The sequence below is a fragment of the Mus caroli genome, chromosome 14 (genome assembly GCF_900094665.2).
Source record: "Mus caroli chromosome 14, CAROLI_EIJ_v1.1, whole genome shotgun sequence".
Lineage (NCBI taxonomy): Eukaryota > Metazoa > Chordata > Mammalia > Rodentia > Muridae > Mus > Mus caroli.
In genome coordinates this window covers 22,378,269-22,399,964 of record NC_034583.1, presented here as the reverse complement: position 1 = coordinate 22,399,964, position 21,696 = coordinate 22,378,269, and the positions used below count along the sequence as shown (strand labels likewise).

The 21,696-nt window shown below is 46.9% G+C and overlaps 1 protein-coding gene across 6 annotated transcripts in view; it reads left to right on the top strand.

Moving 5' to 3' along the window:
• Cacna1d (calcium voltage-gated channel subunit alpha1 D) overlaps positions 1-21,696 on the top strand; it is a 458,457-nt gene that overhangs the window by 405,137 nt on the left and 31,624 nt on the right. For 3 of the 6 annotated variants that reach the window (XM_021182190.2, XM_021182193.2, XM_029468890.1), the window contains 8 exons: positions 4,293-4,376; positions 11,045-11,089; positions 11,501-11,629; positions 14,654-14,719; positions 16,257-16,348; positions 18,026-18,185; positions 18,741-18,868; positions 18,992-19,088. In XM_021182190.2, coding sequence (XP_021037849.1) covers positions 4,293-4,376; positions 11,045-11,089; positions 11,501-11,629; positions 14,654-14,719; positions 16,257-16,348; positions 18,026-18,185; positions 18,741-18,868; positions 18,992-19,088 — 801 coding nt within the window. The remainder of the gene's footprint in view (positions 1-4,292; positions 4,377-11,044; positions 11,090-11,500; positions 11,630-14,653; positions 14,720-16,256; positions 16,349-18,025; positions 18,186-18,740; positions 18,869-18,991; positions 19,089-21,696) is intronic. The other 3 variants (XM_021182191.2, XM_021182194.1, XM_021182195.2) reach the window with 1 other exon arrangement.

Sequence of the window (21,696 nt, the reverse complement as noted above, 5' to 3'; positions counted from 1 at the left end):
GAAAGGACATTTTGTAAGTGATTAATTGCGGTGATTGCAGTGGGGTCAAATTTGGCACCTTACGCATGGCTAGATGTTACGTACTGTGACTTGTCCATACATAAACATTCCCTCCTTTTCCAAGTCCATCGGATCTTCCTTGGAGACTTGGGTTTGCTTCTCTCTCTCCTATTCTTCTTTGAACAATATTTGTCTGAACTGATGGAAGAGGTTGCAGAGCGAGAATGTGGAAGGGTCTTGAGAAATGTACATGAGACATTCCCATGGAACATTTCCCATCAACCCTGTACCTGGTAATGCAGCTCTGCAAGGTTTGAGAGCTTGTCCAAGTTGAGGAGAACACACACACACCCCACAGCATGTGAGCATGTAAGAGGGTGTGTTTATTTGGGTGCATATGTGTGTGAGTATGTGAGAGCGTGCTTATATGCACATAGCCTTGAAGGCTACTACATCAGTGGCTTGGCCCTTTGATCCTTGGTCCAATGAGTCTCTAAGCCTGGGAAGAGCACTCAGGGTCACGTGAATGGATGAGCAATACTGCTGGACCACAGAAGCTAATATGCTGTCAGTACTAAAAGACCAGAGTTTTTGTCAGGCGGTTCCGCCAACAAGTGCACTGCTTTGAGTTTTGCTTAACAAGATATCTTCATGGCCTTATATGACCTCAGATTGTAATCCAGAGAACCTTTAAAATAACAGCAGCACCCTTGCTCTTGGTGACTTATATTACTTTGTGCATGACAATGGAAGGAGAATGGAGTCGCCAAGACATCGCTCTCCCTGAAGTCCCCCCTGGCCTTTAATACACTCAGTGCTTACCAGCCAAGCCCAGTGAGAGGTGCTCTCACAAAGCAGCCAGTAGGGGTACCTCTGTCCTAGTTAGTCAGGTCTGCAGGCTACCTCTCTACACTTAGACAGTCCAGGACTTGGTGGCAGCCATGTCCAGGGTAGGCTTTCCCACTTCAGTTGGCTCAGTTAAGAAAATTGCTCGAAGACTTGCCAACAGGACAACAGAATCCAAAGACTTTCTCATTAAGATTCTCTTCACCACTGAGTCTAGGTTATGTCTGACTGATAATTAAAATTAACTAGTGATCTACAGACTGAGTTACAGGCCAGCCAGAACTATGCAGGGAAATCCTGACTTGAGAAAAACCAAACAAACAAACTAAAAACTAGCTGGCACACTAACCTAAGTGTCAGATTCAGGAATATTTCTGAATAATAAAAGCTGTTGCATGAGGCTAACTCACTCTTTTCAAGCACTTAGAGATAAAGAAAGGAAGGAAGACAGACAGAAAGACAAGACAGAAGGAAGGAAAGAAGAAAGGAAGGAAGGGAGGGAAGGAGGGAGGAGGGAGGAAGGGAGGAACTGGCTTCAGAGTTCAGTTATAGAGGAGTGTGTCCTTCAGCTAGGAGGGTGGGTGGGGATGGACCCTGTGTGACAAACCATGGTGTCTTTGATGCATGACGGGCCGAGGAGCTGAGTCATGCTACCAAGGTAGTGATTTCAAGAGATAGGAGGCTGCTAAACAGGGAAGCATTGTGTGGGAAGAAGGGGTGGCTGGCATTTCTGCCTCCCCTGGACTCCTATCAGTGCCACCTGGCCCGAGCCTCTGACACCAGCCACTTGTACCACGAAACCTCCTGTGGTGTAGATGAGAGACTATCAACCTGTAAGTCTGTGAACTCTTAAGGATCCGGGCACCATTTTGAAACTGTGAAAGGTTTTCTTAGTCTATCAGATTTCCAAAAAGTTCCCAGCAAGTGTCAAATTCTTCTCTTGCTGATTTGAAGGGATTTTATCCCCCACACTGGGCCAGGAAAGGCTCCATGAAGAACAGCTTAAACACAGACAGGACTGGCCCATGGTGGGAACTCTGATCATAGTAGAGACAAAAAGGAGCTACAAGAGGAGGTGCTGCGCAAGGTCCCGAGGCAGGTGGCTCCCTTCTTGCAGCTCTGTCAGACAAGATAAGAGAAACAGAGCTTGTAATATACAGCCAGTCAGGAAGTGAGGGAAGGAGGCTTAGTCTTTGAGGCTCCAGGAGTGTTTCTGTAGTCTTAGCATTGGGGTGAGGAACAGAACACATTCCACTCTGCAGGAGAATCTGTGAGGAAGAAAAGAACAAAGCAAAACAAAACAGAGAAGGACCTGTCCATCAGCATAGTCTGCAGTGATGCTGCCAGTTATAGAACTTTTTGGTACTCGCTCGCAACTGTATAATCTAAGAGTATTCTGTGATGCTGGAGGTACCCTGTGACCAGCTGCCCTGTGTGTCAGAAGACTCCCTTGGGAGGGGAGCAGAAAACTCTCTGCATTCTAGACTAGCTCCTTATCTTGCCTCTGACCACATGTTTTACATCACAAATCCATACCTCAGGGATGCCTGGTTTCCCTCCATTGGGAAGCTAAGAAGGTGTAACCTGTTCCTTTGAGCAAACATTCCTGCTGGGTTTGATGCAGGACAATTTTGACTATCCTTGAACTTCAGAGAAGTGTCTGAGTGGCAGCCACTGAGGGAGCCAGTGTGAGAGACACCATGGGTGTAAAGGAGAAAAAGAGTAGATCAGAAGTCACTGAAGTTGAGGCTGGGAGTCTCATTGTCAGTAGTAACAAAGGGAACAGTAAGAAGCAGTAAGCAGCAGTCAGAGTGAATGCCATCCTGCTGCCAAAGGATGGGGAGCGCTGTTAGTAGTAAACAGAAAGAACCCCACTCCGGGGTTAGGCGTCAACACGTCTACCCTTTCCACCGTGCAATAAAACGCTGTGGGTCTGCGGAGAAATCCTCTAGCCGTGCAGTTGTTCATAGGTTCCAGGCCTCAACACGTCAAACTCAACGCTTAATTCAGCTGTGAGGATATTCACTGTACCTGTGCTGGGCCCCTCTTTTCTAGAATTCAGACCTAGATCTTTATTCTTAAAACATGTGCTACCGATTCAAGATACAGTTGGCTTATAGACAGACCCTGGCAGGACTGCCCTGGCAGCTATGAGCCTGTGGCTCTGTACAGACTGTACCCACCTCCTTCAGCGTGGCTTCCCAGGGGTGTCGGGAGTCAACAGGTGCCAGCTAGGCATGTAGTGCAAAGAGCCTAGAAAACATAAATACACATCTGAACTTGTAAGTCTCAAGTATATTAGAACTGATACAAGATACTAAGACCTAAAAACTGAGAACCAGGAGAAACTAGGATATAGATTTGTGGAGAAGGATGTGACCATGGTCTGGGTGACTGACAGGGTTGACAGAGGTGATAACAGAGTAGGCTACGTTGTCCTCATCCTGGGAAGCTTTGGTGTGGTGGGCCTTCTGGATGGATGAGGGAAGATGTGAGATATATATGTTGTCAGAAGGATCTGGGAAAATTCCATGAGAGAACTGGCACTTGTCTGACCTCAGAAGAGGAAGTGGATCTGAGCTGATTGTGGTCAGAGGGTTGCACAGGTATCAGGAGATGGGAAAGAGCCAGGGAAGTTGTTGGGGGAATTTAGAGGAGTTTGCTTAGCCTGGAAGAGGGAAAGAACATAGAAAACCAGGGAGGGTAGAAGGCAGCCATTAGCCACTAGCCGACTGGGATCCCTGACGCTCCCTCTCCACCCCCAGAACTCTTTCTCCCACAGGACCTGCCTCGGCTTGTCTTTAGTCCACAATCGAGAGTTCCTCTGCTGCGGGGCTCTGCTTTAAAGCTCTCTGCATCTCTGTACCTGTCTCTCTATAGGCTGTGACCTTTAGAGGAGTCTCTTTGTGTCCTTTAAGCCAAGAGCTCTTAGGAATGCTGCTGCACCGCATAGCCTGTTATCTTTGCTGGACTAGTGAGGAGGGAGGGAGGCTGCTGACCTGGTGGCTTCAAGTAGGAAAAGGGACAAGAGGGGAGCTTAGAGACTCTGGGAAGTATATGGGAGTCTCACTCTTTCATCAGCTCATGAGGGTTTGGGGTGGATGCCAGGGCAAGGTTACCTTCTATCTACCCAGGGCCATAGGTCTCGTGTGTGTGTGTGTGTGTGTGTGTGTGTGTGTGTGTGTGTGTGTGTTCATGCCTATACTCACACACATGGGAGCACGACCACCCCTCTGTGCCCCTTTCTATCAGTGGACAGTATTGTTGTCTCCCCTTTGGCTTTCCTGGCCCCTCCCCCGGTTGTCCTGACCCCTCCCCTAGTTGTCCTGGCCCCGCCCCTGGTTGCCATGGGTGCTGTGGGGACTCGGATGTGTCCCCTCATATGATCCATGTGATGTGCCCTTCATAAGCGCTCATAAACATCTGCCCCTGCCTGCTCTGTCCAGGGGTATTTTAGTGACGCCTGGAACACGTTTGACTCCCTCATCGTAATCGGCAGCATTATAGACGTGGCCCTCAGCGAAGCCGACGTAAGTATGCACCTGTGTGGCCTGCGTCCTCTCTCTCCTCTCTGCACATTCTGCTCCCTGCCCTGATGTGGCATCACCTGGACAAGTCACAGATCCCAGTCACACATGATTGGAAACTAGACATTTCCTCACAGAGGTTGTGGGAAAGAACCTTCTAGAGTAGAGCCTTCGCCTAAAGGCCTCTGCAGACACAAATCACCTTTGCAGGGCTGACTCTGGCACCACTGACCCCAGGCACTAGTAGGCAAGGTAAGATAGGGTGTCTCTGGTTGTCTCCATTGGCTCTGTCAAAATCCATCCAAAGTGACGTTATCTCTGACATGTTTGTCTCGGGGCAGTTTTTCAAGTAGTCGAGTGGCACATTGTTAACGCTGTCCTTTTCTTCTTTTTTTTTTTCCTGTTGTGCTTCCTGTCTTCTGTGGCTTCTGAATGCTTGCCTAACAGCACTATTTCACTGATGCATGGAACACTTTTGATGCCTTAATTGTTGTTGGTAGCGTCGTTGATATTGCTATAACTGAAGTGAATGTAAGTAGCCAACTTTGTGTCCCTTAACGTGATTGCTTTCGTTCCGTCTGATGTAGAAGAGACTGGCAGGCCCACCCGTGAATGCCCATGCGCACAGAATTATAGACACTAATTCATTTTGGAAGATGAAACTCAGTTAATTAGTGGTCTCCTCTCCCTTGCCCTCTCTTCATCCCTTCCCCTTAAGGAATGAAGACATAAGTGTGAAGTTGCCACTTTGGAACCAAAATAGTTATTTTTAAGACATCATACTCCATCTTTTAACAATGTGGCCTTATACCCACAGGGTTCTGGGATGTCACAGAGATCTCTAGAGCTGTGTCTGGCTTTGAGATCATTACTGTCATTGTCCTCCTAGCTTTGAGTCTGCTTTCAATCTAGCTGGTGACTCTGACCCTCCATCCCCAAAGAGTGTTGCTGGTGTGTTTCAGGAGAGAGTCGTACCCTCTTGTCACGTTCAGTTTATCATTAACAAGGGAGCACCTCCGTAATAGGTGAGGCAGGCCCCGCCACGAGCAGTCTGACAACTCAAACATCAGAGTTTGAGAAGGGAAGTACTGGCTTGCTCAAGTGAAGGCCCAAGGCAGGCAGGAAAGGGCCCTGTCCATTGGCCTGTACTGCGTTCATCCGCAGGCTTTAGTGGATGTCAGTGTGTGTACTCCTCAAGGTGGTGGGGGAAGTGCTGCTGTGTGATGTTGGCTTCTGTTCTGTGTTGCCAGTCCAGGGCTGCCCCGGCCACACCAGCGCTCTGCTTTGCCTGGCTGACATATGCAGGGCTGAGAATTTGTCAGGTTCATCCTGGTGCCCAGACTCCCTGTAGGGAATGGGAACGTTGGTGTTCCTTGATGCCCCTCTGATAAGCCAAGGCTCACTTTCATCAGTATGGATGATTGGACAGCCATTAGCCTGGAAGTTCCAGCCCCATTTCAGCCTTGACTTATGGAACCCAGGCTTCATATGTCCATCAGAGTGACAATATCTTCTGGGAATAAAATGATGTAGATATTTGTGAAAATACCTACTAAAACAAAGGGCTATGAATACACACTATTATTTATGCAATTTTCCTGTTTACTATGCAAAATGGACTGTAAGATATTACCGTGGGCACCAACATATGTGCCAAGATAATAAGGTGACATTTTACTAGGTCTGGGTACACATACCCCCCGACCTCCTAAAGCCCAGACTGTAAACTCAACTTTATGAGACATATTCTATAGGCAGCTGTAAAATTGTCGCTCATGGCAAGTGAATAGCTTTGGTTGTAAAATGATCTGTTGTTACTTCAAGAATAGCAGGACCCTACCTTGGCTGCTGTGTGGCAAGATATCTGACTGCTTTAATTGTCTTAAAGCATTTGAAGTATCTGTAATGTGTATCAGAGAACCTCCCAATGGTCAGAAACAACTTAGATGTTAAAAATACCATAAGCTATGATACTAATAGATTTTTTTAAGTGCTATGAGCCAGGGGTCATAAACTATTTTCTGGCTACCAGGATGTTACCAAGACGTGTCAACCAGCTAGACCCAGCTTTCTCGTGCTGCCCACTTGCTGGCTAGCTAGTGTGGCTTGTTACACTCAGAGGTGACACCTTCTTCATAGGCTGGAAGCTGGCCCTGCTCTTCAACTCTGGCCTGGCCTTGCCTGTCAGTGTCTCCGGGTGGTTTTGCTTCTGTGTGGATTGGGAAGGTCTATGTGTGCATGTCTAGTTAGCTGTTTACATCAGGTGTCTGTGTAGGGCCTCATTCATGATAGCCAAGTTCTCACTGAAGACACACACTGGGGAATCTTCCCAGTTCCTGACTCCTGTCAATCACTAACCTTTCCCTGACTAGTTGTACTCTGAGACCAAACACTCCCTAACCTTGGCTTGGTAACTCCCTAGCCTGTGTTACCTGCAAAGATCTCAGTGTTGGTCCACCGTCTCTTGATGCAAAAGTTATGCTCCCTACACATTTATCCCATCTTCAACATCATTGTTACTGGGAATCCACCACTTGTAGGCCTGGAGCTAGGCTCTGGAAATAACCAAAGGTTAAGAGACAGACAGACAGACCATTCTTAACCTCTGATATTATAAATATGTAAGAATGGGGATATTTATCCCCATATCCTCCCTCCATACATACCTAGTTCCCCAAGAGAGAGATGCATGTCATATCCTCAATGGCCTTGTCTCCTGATGTCCAGAGTCAACTGAGCATGAATATCCTTGGTCCATTGTTGGCTGATTTGAGTTGCTATCATAATCATCATCATCACCACCATCATCATCATCATCTCATCATCATGTTTTGTGATGTTTAACCTGCCACACTCTCTCCCCTAGACTGTCAACCTTCCTTTTCCATTGCCTAATTGATTTTTCATGTTGGTTTTATTTTTAGAAAATTGTAGCGGCAAGTATATATAATCATATATACGGTGAAGTCTTTAAGCGAAAGCGCTTCTAGAGACTGTATACTTTGTTTCTGCTTCCCACCTTTGGTGTTTCACTGAGTTTTCACAGGACTTGCTAAGGATCAGCCATGGTCACCTTGACTGTTTCTTCTCCCATATGTCCTGGTCCCTGGCTGGGGCCTCAGCTCCGGCTTGTTTGGTCAGTCATATTGGTTCTGTGACTCACCAACACAGTCTTCCAGATTGAGTGGTTTGGTCTGTAAAATGGGAACTCTACTTGTTTGCATTTTTTGTAATAAAAAAAAAAGGGGGAGGTGGGGGATGGCCCTTTGCATTGTCCTGTTCGCATGCTCACCCAGCTTTTTGCATCTTGATGTCTTCCCACGCTCCCCACCCTGTCTGTTCATGGTGTGATAGCTTTCTGGACCTGTCCCCTTCACCTTTGTTTGTAATGCCATCAACTTGCTGACTGTTGAATGACACCTGATAGGCTGACTTTGCTTTCTCTTTGATGCCTGTTTGTTCCTTGAGTTCTGAAATGATCAAGCAACTAATGTTCTGACCCAGGCAGGGATGGCTGCTGCTCACACTCAGTCTCTTGCCATCCCTTGTTGCCTAGGGGAGGAGCAGTCTTGCTTTGTGTTTATCAAAGAACACATACAAATCAATAGGAACTCACTCCCAAATCCTAGGCATTGATGCTGCCCTGTCACGTGCCCAGCTTAGACCGAGGCATCACCATGCCATTCAGTTTGTAGTCAGAATGAGCTCTCAAGTCCATATGGTAGCCAGGAACGGGGCTGAGGAATGTGACCTTGCAATAGCAAAACCTACTGAAGCTATCTGCCCCAACCCTCTAGATGGCCATGGAATTCTGTTGACATGGATCGCCCAGTTCCTCGAAGCTATTCCCTACAGTCATGTAGGGAGCCAGTCTTTGCCCTGTCCCATGTCTTCAAGGGTCACCTGTGGGTGGCCTCAGAAGCTGAGCACAGGGTCAGGTGACTTGCACACCTTGCCCATGCTCTGCTCTGTCTGTCCCCAGTGCCCCTCTGGCCCTCAGAAAGGGGACAGATGTAGAGTTTAATCCCTGGAAGCCAATTTCTGTTTCTTCATCAACTCTACAAGCCCCTGTAACAGCTGTGACAGCCCAAGTGGTCTCTTTTACTGGTTTCACTCTCTGTGACCACTCTGCAGGTGTGAGCTATTTGCAGAATACTTGACCTGACATTGATGTGGTCTAGACAGGAATTCTCCATTCTGGGAGCACATTAGAATAACTTAGTGGCTTTCAAAGTTCCTGAAGTGTAAAAGGACCCAGATTAGTTTAGAAAATCCCTTTTGGGTGGCCCCTGGGCAGTGGGTAGCTTTAGAGTATACCCTAGGGTCAGAACAACTGGTCTCTGTGCAGATGGAGCAAAGCCATCCTAGGGTGCTTTAAGTGTGGAAGATACTTTGGCAACTTGCATGGTTCCCCCACTGCTGCCGGATACATTCTCCCCTCTAGCAGGCCTTCTGCCCTGGGAGGTGTGGTGGCGGGGGTGGTGTCTCAGGCCACTCTGGGGGTGCATCCTGCAGTGCTTTGGTTTTCATTCCTTGTGTTGTGTGGTCCACTGCTTTTGTCTCCTGAAAAATGCTATCTCCTCTCCTCCTCCTTAAAAAAAAGACAATTTGACTAGGTGTTGTGGTCCATACCTATAATCCCAGTAAGTAGGAGGTAGAGGTAGCTACATAATGAATTTGAGGCCAGCCTGGGCTACGTAAGACCCTGTCTCAAAAAAAAAAAAGTTTAGATTTAATGATTGATGATTGTCATTCTTCAGATAATAGTTAAAAAATTGCACATTTCAAAAGTCAGTTTAGCTAACTTTCATCAGCACAAAGGAAGAGGATCACAAATGGCCTGTCATGGAGCAGCACAGAGGATGGAGCAGAAGAGAGTGGCCAGAAAGAGCAGGCTTATTAATGCTCTTACAGGTCCCACTTGTGTTGCAGGTATTTTTGTACCATAGCTGAAGAGGGCTCTACTCTGCCTTCTCCAGTCCTCTTAGCACAAACAGAGGTGTCCACACATGCACCTACCCAGTCAGAGGTGTCCATACATGCACCTACCCAGTCAGAGGTGTCCACACATACACCTACACAGTCAGTCACATGTGTACAGTCTGCTGTCTGAGCAATAGTGCTGCCTCCTTTACCACAGCCCTTAGGAAGAGTGATGTGGTGGACAAGCATCCTGGGAAACTAATCCCCATGGATAGTAAAGCCTTAAGTTAAAAAACAATAACAACAACCACCCCATGATCAGAGCTAAGAATAGCAGCTCACACCTGTAACCCCAGAACTTGGGAGGTAGAGACAGGGAATCAGAGTTTTAGGCCAACCCAAGCTGCATAATGAGACTTTGCTCTCTGTCTAATTAAAACAAACAAAACAAAGAGCTACTTCTGGGGCGAGGCAATAAAAGAATTTGACAAAAATAAGCCTGGGTTCTGACATGTCTATGGCATGTTTTGAATATATATATATATATATATATATATATATATATATATATATAGTACATATTCCTGTTCTGAGCATCCAGGTAGACTAGAACCCTTTCCAATGGTCAGGACCTGCTCTTGGGTACCTTCGCTGCTGAATTACAAGTATGCCCTTATGTATCCAGGGCCATTTTCTTCTTACTGACGTTCCTAGCAATTCTTGTTTGGTCTCAGGAATCAGCTTAAGAACCAAGCCTTCCTTCTCCCATGTCCCCAGGGAAGGAAGCTCCTAGCAGTGTGCCCACCTATGCCCCTGTATAGTTATGCTGTGGGCCACAGAAAGCCTTTGTTGGGAATCACCAACAGAGGAACCTGTCCTTTGCCAGTCTCAGGAAGACCCACTGCCTCAGTGGAAAAGGCACTTGGTGGCAGGGGAGATATGAAGGCCTTTCCCCATTCTTGCTATTATCTTTTCAAGATGCCTCCTGGCAGGGAAAACTTGCCTCTAGCATCTTTGTATTTATTTAAGCAACTCCCCAAAAGGACTATGCTGAGCATTGAGTAGAGTGAAGAAGGAGAAACAACCTCCGTGGAGGTGGGAGAAACAACCATTCATTGACATACACAGTCAGACCTGGGTGAGGCAGAACTGCTGGGGCTCAGGCAAGCTGGCCCCATGCTGTTCTTCCAGAGTCCTGGGGACTAGAGTGTGGGCTGGCTGAGGCTGAATTGCAGGCTGCTGCAGAGAAGCCTGCCTTCATCTCTTGCACTAACCAGGCCTCTAGTCCTTCAGCAGAGACATGTATACTCTGGAGCACATATAATGCTAAGTGTGGGGACCACAGGCAGAGCCACTGTTTTCCTCATGGTTAGAGTTGGTCCATTATTCCAAGCCAGGGGGCCTGCTGTAAGGTGGTCAGCTACTTTGACCAAGCCAGAGAAACAAGGTTTCTCTGAACCTGTGCCTTTAAAGACCTCAAAGACAAGAACCATAATCTTTGAACAGGCATCAGTCTCCAGAGACATCACATCCCTGGGAAGAAACTAGACTAGAACTAGTGTGTCTGTGAGTCTGCCAATGGGTGTTGTCCACTCCAGTCCAGTTCCAGAGTGAAGCACTAGTATTGTCTCAGGGAGGGAGCAGCTTTGTTGACCAATAACTACACACTGGTAAAGGGGGGGAGTATCTCCTGAGCCATTGCCACCTTCCCCCAACATTAATACATCTCAATCTTTGATTTCTTAAAGCCATCTGAAAGTGAGAATATCCCTCTCCCAACTGCCACACCTGGGGTAAGATCAGTGACTGGTCCCAGGGGCTGGGCCTTCTCCCTGACTTTATTTGACCATGTCGAGTTTTCCACTGGTGTTCTGTATTCTCCATGATTGTCCTTCCAGAACAGTGTCTGCAGTGGTTTGCATTCATCATCAGTGTCCAGTACTCTTGAGCAGCCCAGCGTTCTCCTCTAACACAGTAGAACACAGGGACATGCATGTGCTGTGTGGATGCAGTCTGTCCCCTGAGCCCCTGTGTTGTTAGCATGTGATTTTTTTTTCTTTCATGCCATGCTTTCTGAGGTGTAAGGCCCTAGAAACACGTCTTCAGTTCTCACCCCTGTCACCTTTGCGTCCGTCGCTGTTTTTCTGAAAGTGTCGCATGCTCTGCTTTCCACTGGGTTTGACCTCTCCATGATAACCCTTCAGAACTCTGAAGAGAGCAATAGAATCTCCATCACCTTTTTCCGTCTTTTCCGAGTGATGCGGTTGGTGAAACTTCTCAGCAGGGGGGAAGGCATCCGGACACTGCTGTGGACCTTCATCAAGTCCTTTCAGGTAAGAGCAACCTAGGGCTTTGCTTTCTGTCCTCTGGCCCGGAAGACCCCAGCTCTCTCTGTCTGACCACTGAGTCAGCAGAGATTATGGGAAACTAAACAAGAGGCAGAAATAAGACCCCGAAAGTCAGAGATCTGCAATGGTTTCCATATGGAAGAAATGTAAATCTCAAGGACTTTTGACTGCCCAGAATGTCCAGCAACAGTAGTGTCCGAGAGAGGGAAGGTCACTACGCACTCCCTGAAGCTTAGCAGCCTGTTTTAGTTATTGTTATATTGCTGTGATCTAGGTAGCTTATAAAATAAACCATTTAATTGGGGTTTATTTTCCGTATCCATGATCAGCATGACAGGAAACATGGAAGTAGGCAGGCAGGCACGGGTGCCAGAGAGGTAACTTAAAGCTTACTCCTTAACTGCAAGTTATAGGCAAAGAGAGACAGACATATAAACACATAGACACATAGACTAAGCCTGGCCTAGACTTTTGAAACCTCAAAGCCCAACCCCAGGGACAAACCTTCTCCAACAAGGCCACACCCCCTAGTCCTTCCCAAACAGTTCCACTAACTGGGGAGCCAAGCATTCAAACTGTGAGTCTATGTGGGCCATTCTTATTCAAATCAGCACATAGTTTCTCTCTTAGATAGATTCTCAACTTACACCAGATTACTGAGTGCTTGGTAGAATTAAGAGTTCAGTTCATCTAGGTATCTACCAGGCCTATGATCCCTTAGATTGCTTCTAGTCCATTTGAGAGCAGAGCCGCTTCTTCTTCACCACCTGGTGCCTGCTGCAGATTTTCCACTCATCTAGACTGAATCTGTGAGGGTGAGGAATAAATACAGATGTGTAATCAAAGGCACAACTATGTAGGGAATTCATAGCCATGACCCTTCACTTCTTCATCAGCTGGGTTTCATTCATGATTCAAATGTTATGTGAACAAGTGAAGTTATATAAAGAAAAAGAAATCAAGTTTTCCCTAACCCCCTCTGGGATAACCAGTAAAAAATTTCAGTAATTTTCTTTTAAGTAGGGAAAAAGGAAAGAGATGGCATTGAGAGAAAGGAGAAGACAGAAGACAAAAGCTCACAGGAAGGAAATCACAGCCCTGTTAAGAAGGATGGAGACTGAGGAAGAAGGGCGTGGCTCAGGAGAGACAGGGCAAGCGCCATAGGCAAGAGAACCAGGGTGTGGCCAAGCCCTACAGCCCTTGTGGTTAGTCCACATTCCAGAGATGAACTGCTAGGATAATGGGATATATTCATGCAAAACAATCTTGGTTCTTGACGAAATTATTAAACTTAAGAAAAAAAAAAACCTCATAGGTAAAGAAGCCATGTGACAGAATAGTGATTTGTTCTGAGACAGTTGGCCAGCACAGTCCTCAAACATTTGGATGTCTATGAAGAAAGTACAGAGAGTTTTTGTAGGGAGAATAGCCCTGTGGGACCCCAGTAAGCATTCCATCTGTGGGCATAGTGCTGTAACATGGGCCAGGCTGTGTGTCTCAGAGTCCCAAACCTCTAAGTATCCGGTCCTCATTCGGATGCATTGTCTTAGACTGGTGAGAAAGCAGATTCCAACCAGCTGTGCTTGGAATTAAGCCCAAGAAGAGCCCAGGCAGCCCTGTGCTACCATGCACATAGATGCATTTGTTGTATGTGATGATGGAGAAAAGCCATCAAGGAAAGGACTCAGATCTGGCCAGACACATACACTTTGCACATAACATACACTTTACACATATACTCTGCTAGCTTAATTTCTTCCTGGGTCAAGCCTGTGAGTTTGTAGCTGTTTTCAGATGGGTACATGGTTCAGCTAAGAGCATTAAAGAGAGTCTCAGACACACCAAAGTGCGCCCGAGGTGTATCAAGGAAAGGAAGCCTAGCAGTTAGCTCCCTTGGATGAGTTGACCGAGAGTAACCTCCAAGTTTGCAGTCTCCATGTTTTTCCCTGTCTTCAGTCTGTCTGTAGTTTGTAATTGCTGCCTTGTCTGTTCTCCCTCTGTTGTAAATATCTGATCTGTCCTCATGTCTTGTCATCCCTAAGGCTGACTCATGTTCCACTGCCCCTAAGAAAGGGGGCTTTGCTCTATATTTACTGAGCAGCATAGAGAGCATCACATGCAATAGGACTGAGGCATCACTTTGCAAACATTTTCAAGAGTTTTGTAAGAGACTGAGTCATTTACTCTAGACCCCAAAACATCCAATGCTGCAAACACACCGTCACTGTTACCAAGTTTTATCTGGATGCTGATTTCAACATTTAAGGCAGATATTTGTTGTATAAGATTGTTTTCAGCATTTACTACTATAATACACACACACACACACACACACACGAGTTGTTTTTTAGGTTAGGGGCATAGAAGTGTCAGTTATAACTTATTATAGTTATGCATTGTCTTAGGCTGTAAAGGTGATTACATAGGTAATCCAAGGCAAGTAAGGTTGGTTGGTACATTGTTATCTTAGGGACAAGTTAAACAAACAGGCTGAGTGCGCAGCAGGATTAAGAGCCAAGTGACCTCAAGGTGTACAAATACTGAGGCCCAGCAGAACCTGCAGGATCTTTGAATGTAAAAGACGTTTTCATAAAATGTATCACCGATGGTGCATTTTGAAGTGTTTTTGCATTCTTAAGTAGCTTTTGGCCCTCTGGCTCCGTCATTCTTCTCCTTAAAGTCACATCGTAAGGAAAACCAGAACATAGGTTATTTTGCATAAGGAAGTTTCCCAGATACAGCACAGATGGAAGCAATCAGGAATCTGGTGTTTTAGGATGACTTGGTCAAGTGCAGTCTCTTGAAGGCTAGAGAGTGCATTTAAGACTCACTGGGATCTGTGTGTCTGTATGGAAGAATGTTTAGGGTTAGCACAGGGTAGCACAACTCACTTGGCGAGCACCCCCTGCCTGTCTACACTTTGTGATGCTAGGTATGCAGGTGGTGCTAGTCTGGGCCTCGTAAGTTGTTGATCCAGCACCCACCAGCCCGATCTTTTCTGTCCCACAGGCGCTGCCGTATGTCGCCCTCCTCATCGCCATGCTCTTCTTCATCTACGCTGTCATAGGCATGCAGGTGAGTGGCAGTCGCTTTCCCTCACAGGACCCTTTCAAGCTGGCCCCGGGGCTGTACGTAGGCCAGGTAAAGTAGAAAGACTAGGTCACGATTTTCCAGAACGTGCCCCAGATAGGAGACGCCCCGGTCGTCAGTGTGGAGATCACGTGCTCTACGCTGACGATACTCAGAAGGTCCACAAGCCTGTAGATCTGGTCTCACGTCGGGATTCCCTGGTGTTTCCAGATGCCTCGGGTAGTACTGCGTCTGCGGCAGCAGACTTTTCCAGAGAAGCATGGACTCAGGCTTTTAGGCTGAGGGACTACAGCATGCGTTCCTGGGTTGGAAAAGGTCTGGGGCCCCATTGACAGCTGGGTCCTAACGCCATAGGGCAGCTGAGTGGCATTGAAAGCTCTGGGTCCAGGGAGTTAGAGGGGAATGTCCTACATTGGTAGAGTGGCATTCTAAATAGAGAGAGGTGCGAGTGAGAGAGGCGGGGTAATTCCAGCCCAGACAGATTGATGATTGATTGATTGATTGTCCTGAAGGCTTAGAAGTACTTGTAGGAATTCTCTTGGGAATTATAGGACAAGAGGCATATGTCCTCATGAGGTAGCCCAGGGTAGCCCAGGGTACTGCAAACCGCACTGCACACCCAGCTCCAGATCCTCCTATCGTGATTTGCATCTGAAATAGTGATCTGCTTATAATGCCACTGGGAAACCTTTGCTGGGCGTGAAGCCCAGGAGGCCCCGCTCCTTCCCCTTTGTCTCCAGCTATGGTTCATCTCTCTGCTTACCACTCCTCCCCTCCTCAGCCTTCTGTGCTCCTTCAGGTGATGCCCCTCTGCGTGGAGAACTCTCACTCTGACTGACTGCTGCTTCTCCCTCAGGTCAGGGTTTAGGTGTCACTCCCTCTGGAGCTCTGCCTGCTGTTGACCTAACACTGGCTGAATGCGCCTGTTCCCTGATTACCTCAGTGCTCGCTGTATCTGGTTACCATTGCTGGAACAGTCCGTAGTCTCCTCAGGGCAGTGACTCCTTCGGGGTGAGACTGTACCTCTGAGACATTACATTCCTAATGTTCAGCCTGGTGCCTGGCGCATGCTGTGCCCAGCAGATCTCTGCAGAGCACAGGAGGTGCCCGGTGTCCTAAGAAAGCCCTAGTTGCTAATTAAACCCAAGTCAGTTCTAAATTTACAAAAGTCTTTTTATGTGACTGTGTTAGTCGGCATTTCATGAGTACACTGAAATACTGCAGACAGAGGTAGTCTAATCCACAAACCCATCGTTTTGCCCTATGTCAAGGCAGGGCACCATCATAGAAATGCATCATGAGACAGACCTACTCAGGCAGGTTGGCAGCTCCCCACGTCCCCCCGGGAAGACATAACCCCAGCAGCCTCAGGGTCTGCCACTAGACCACAAAGTTCTACCTCTGAAGAGTTCTGCCCGCAGGGATCAAGTCTCCAACCACATGAACCCTGGAGACCATTCGAGATCCAAACTGTAACAGTGACAAAAGTTTGATTCCCTTCCCCCCTAATAACTTCTTCTAGATGTTTGGGAAAGTTGCCATGAGAGACAACAACCAGATCAATAGAAACAACAACTTCCAGACCTTCCCTCAGGCAGTGCTCCTACTCTTCAGGTGACTGGGCCCTCGGGGGGCGGGCGGGGTACCCTTAAGGTTCCGAACAGATGGGGTCATGCTTGCTCTTGGTCCCATTTATTTCTTGATAGACTTCTGCCTTGTTGTTCTTGTTTGATATTTCTTACTTTGGTTTGAAACAGGATTTCATTCTGTAGCCCAGGCTAGCCTGGAACTTACTCTGAAATCCAGGCTGGCCTCAAATCATGACAGTCTTCCTGCCTCCGCCTCTCAAAATGCTGGGATTGTATGTTCTACTACTCTCAGCTGTTTTATACCTTTTAAAAAACATTTTTTCATATGTATGTATGAATGTGGTATATGTTCGGGGTGGACATGCCACTGTGCGCATGTTGAGATCAGAAGACAAGTTTATGGAGTCAGTCTTCCTTCATGTTTACATAGGTTCTAGGGATTGAACCCAGGTCACCAGGCTTGCACAGCAAGCACCTTTCACCCACTGACCCGTCTCACTGGCCACAATTTTGTATTAAACAGAACTAGCATTTCAGTTAGAGAGGAACTGACTGCATTGTTAAAACTGCTGGGGTCATTCAGATTGTAACTGACACTTAGACCACCAAAAGCAAATTGTAGGCTAGATATGTATGTGTGAGTATGCATGAAGGATGCACCAGATCACAACCAGGGAAACAGAAACACACAGTGGAAACCTAGGAATTTGTAATTCCCAAAGTTAACCTGTAAGCCCCACATGCCCAGGAATCAGGTGACTTCCTGAAATGCTGGGAATTGTAGTTCCTGGGAAATAACACCGCCACATGGGAAAGTGTTTGTCCTTATAACCCCCTGCAACACTGGCTCTAGGCCATTCCAGCTGGGACATTCTAGCCAATGGCCCTGACCAAAGTCAATCTCTTGGTCAGTATTTATTTTTTTTCCCTGTAGCTGTTTTTAAAAGAATTACTTATTTATTTTATTTATATGAATATACTGTAGCTGTCTTCAGACACACCAGAAGAGGGCATCAGATCCCATTGCAGATGGTTGTGAGCCACCACGTGGTTGCTGGGAATTGAACTCAGAACCTCTGGAAGAGCAGTCAGTGCTCTTAACCGCTGAGCCATCTCTCCAGCCCAGAATTTAATATTTAAATGTAATATTTAATAAAGGCTTGCTTTAAAATTGGTCCAAAATGGTACAGTTGTTTTTTTCTGGTGAATCACAGGATTAACATATTGGGCCATTACTGCCTCACATTTTATAGGATTGGTTTTAATCCCAGCTAATTTAACTTTGCAAAGAATCTTCCTTACAGTGAGAGAACTTTCTAGAAACAAGGAAGCAATGTCTAATGACCGCAGTAACTGTAACAACTCATTTATAACTTAGGTGGTTTTCAAGTCTTTCAACAGAATCAGTCAGGACTTATAAAATAATTGTAATAGCAATGTTTGATGAAGAGACAAGAAAAAAAATGAACATCCATTAATATAAAGAAGTGAATCAGACATTGTTATTATAAATCGTATCATACCAGGGCCTCTAAGTAACTAAATTATATCTAAAAGTAGGGCTTCCAGGCTGTCACTAATCCAAATGGCATTGCTACAGTTACATACATTTTGCACAAGTTAAGAATTTTCTTCCCAAATCTCTAATCCATCGGTTCTTTGCCCTTCCCTCAATTAAAGCCCTGTCTCTTAACTTACACAGGTGTGCGACAGGGGAAGCCTGGCAGGAGATCATGCTTGCCTGCCTCCCGGGAAAGCTGTGCGACCCAGACTCCGATTACAACCCAGGAGAGGAGTACACTTGTGGGAGCAACTTTGCCATTGTCTACTTCATCAGCTTTTACATGCTCTGTGCATTCCTGGTAAGCAGTCTTGGGAAACCCCCTTCTCCACTTACAGGACTGCTGTAGCATTTGAGGTTCAGACCAGTAATGCTGCCCTGTCGTAGTGCTTTAAGGCAGTTGGCATACTCTGGGCCCTTCTAGGCAGGTGTCTTGCTTAGTCTGGCACGTGTTGCTGCCTTATGGGATGGGATGGGTCGGTGGCTCACTGGTGGGCTGGGGTCATTTCCAGCCAACCTTGGTACTGAAGGCTGCTGTTTCCTTTCAAAGATATCAAAGCCACTGTACGTGGCTTTAAGGGCCTCCAAAGTGTGAGCTGTCTCTTGTCACAATTAAATTATAAGATTACAGTGTGCTTCAGGGTGTGAGCTAATGCACCCACCCGCCCCCTCATGAGTCTGTGCCAAGCCATCTGGTCAGAGCCCTGCCCTTTCCTTGACTATTTTCTGGCGAGAGAATATTATGGCCTGCCTCTGCAACCTGGATATGTGGGTTCTAATATTCCATGCCCTGCAGTTAGGAGGCAGATAACAGTGCAAGGGACCCACCCACCACCCTCCTGATTCACTCTTCCAGATCATCAACCTCTTTGTGGCTGTCATCATGGACAATTTTGACTACCTGACTCGGGACTGGTCTATTCTGGGGCCTCACCACTTGGACGAATTCAAAAGAATATGGTCAGAATATGACCCTGAAGCAAAGTAGGTTGACAAACACCCCTCTGGCTTTCAGGGGTCCTTTGGGAATGGCTGTGGTGATCTATGCAGGGGTCGGGGTGGTAGACTGAGCTCATTTGGGGACCTCAGGCTGTATTTTGCTTCCAGGGGAAGGATAAAACACCTTGATGTGGTCACTCTGCTCCGGCGGATCCAGCCTCCCCTGGGGTTTGGAAAGTTATGCCCACACCGAGTAGCGTGTAAGGTGAGTGCCCTGCCATCCAAGTCTGACAATCTATTCGCTGCTTTGTTCAGGACACACATACGCTAATCTACATTCGCCAGGCCTTTCTTAAGGCGTTGGACATGTGGAGATAATGTTTCTGCCTTGACAGCACCCTCAGATTTGCAATACTTAGAATTCTGTCAGGGATAATAATGGGATGAAGGGAATCCTACAAACGGTCACCGCGTCAGACGTCAGAGGTGATGACATTTAGGCCAGGCTCAGGTGACTGTGAATGTCAAACAGCATATGCCAGGTCTTTGGGTTGATCCCTAGCACCACTAAACCCACATGAAAAACAGAGGAGACATAGGAGTCAGTCAGAGGCAGGCAGGCAGGCAGGCGGGCTTCTCAGACAGGAGAACAGAGTCCAGATAGAAGCCAGAGGAGGAAGAGCCTCAGACTAGCCAACAGCAAGGCATTGGGTAATCATCTGACTAGAACACAAGACCAAGTGGCAGAGGCCTCCCTCCCCAAGCTGAACCTGAATATTCTGTGCCACAACATATCCTGTGGAGGACGATGAGATTCCAGGTCACCATCTTGGAGTTGGTGGTGTTGACATGAAGCCGACTGGAGGAAGGAACTACATGGGACTGCCAGGATGAGGGCCGCAGGGATGGGGAGAGAGGAGTGGGTAGCATGGAGATGAGCTGAGGCAGTATACAAGGGGCACAGTGCTGCCAGGTGAGGAGATGGGGGGCAAGAAAAGGACTAATTTAGCCCTTGGCTCGGTGGTGGTAGACCTAGGGCCCTAGCTTGGTGGTGGTAGACCTTGGGCCCTAGCTTGGTGATGGTAGGTATTGGGTCCTAGCTTCCCAGTTATAGACAGGGTGACAGATTGAATGTGGCCTCTTTGCTGTAGAATTCTGTAGTTCCTTTCCCTGGAGCATGAAGCTGAGGTGCCTCTGGGATGAGCTTAGGTCTCCTACCCTGTTTCTCTCATCCCCACACTGGTCACGTGGAGCCTTAGTTCACACTGGCCTTTCTCCCATAGAGCCACAAGGACCTTCCCACATTATTGTAGCGACAGGAATGCAAGTTTTGTCTGTTAAACTTCTCCTTAAAGAAATCCATTCCCAGCACAGAATGGAATGAATGAATGCACAGAACCCAGCTGACCGCAGTCATCTTTGTCTGGACTCCGAGATCCTTTACCTGAAGGATCTAAGTGGGACACAAAGTCAGCCATTTTGCTGACTTAGGTATTTGTCAGGAAGAGTGAATGAATGCCCGTCATCCTGGCTGCACTGGCTGTGGAGACAGGAAAGGTTGATAGTGGCATTTGGAACTTAGGTAGGTTGCCTAGACAACTGAATCCTCGTCCCTCGGCAGCATAGAAAAAACATCCAACCTTTCTTTTGGAATGAACTTTTTAGCCAAGAAAATATTAACTTTGGATTTTATTTTGTTTTATTTTTGAGACTGGCTGACCTGGAAGTCACTATATAGCCTCCCCAAGCTAACCTCCACTCAAGAGGTCAGCCTGTCTCTGCCTCTCAGGTGCTAGGATTAAAGGAGTGTGCCACCATGCCCAGCTAGAATTTTTTTTAATTACCATTGTTTAATGAACTTCCCATGTGTTTATGATCTACTTCAGTCCTCACAAGGCCTATTAGCCTGCCTTGCTGACTGGAACCCAAAGTAGGTGTCTCTTACCCCAAGTTCTTCTGCAACCCTCCTTGATGCTGGTGTTAGAGGTACTTGGAGAGGGGTGAGACGCGGGAAGTATTGATCTATTCTGAAAGTCCAAGCCTTCAGAGAAGCCATGGAGACCTCCCCAAGATAGCACGTGATGATCTGTCTCTGGAAACTTTCTGAAAGAACAGTAGTGAGTTCTACTGGGTGACAGGCTCAGGCCCTGTGCCTGGCCTATGTATCTGCTGTATCATTTAATTATCATGAAATCCTCAAGGATGTACCTAGAGGGTAGGCCTGTCCCCAGGACACAGAGAACTAACTACTGAAACAAGAAGAACACGTGGGCAATAAAATTTAATTATTTTACATTAACTAGCATCTGATTGTCAACATTTATATTTCACAACTGAACTTTAGACTTTGTTATCCCAGGTTCCTCACAGATGTTAGGTTGTATCTGTCAGTATTTTCCAGAGAAATAGGACTGATGGGGTGGCTGTGGGCACGTATATGGGTTACGTGTGACCAATGTCTAGCTGGCCATGTATAGATGTACATACATACATACATACATACACACACACAGGCACATACAAGGGTTGGTTTATTATGTGATATGGGCACATGTGATTTTTCAAGTTCCTCGGTCTGTCATCTCCTAGTGGGAGACTCGGGATATCTGTGGTACAGTTCAGTCTGAGAACTGAGGCCTGAGGCCTGAGAACCAGGGGGACCGACGAGATACATTTCAGACAGCAGTAGACTGATGGTCTGTCTTAAACTGATAGGCAGAAAGGAAAGGCAGTGTTTTTCCACTTCTTTTTGTGCTGGGGTTGAATGAAGACTGCCAACTTTTACAGGCATTTGTGTGACTTAGCCCACCAATTCAAATGCTAGTCTCTCCCAGAACACCCTCCCAGATGGACCTAGACGTGATGTTTAAGCC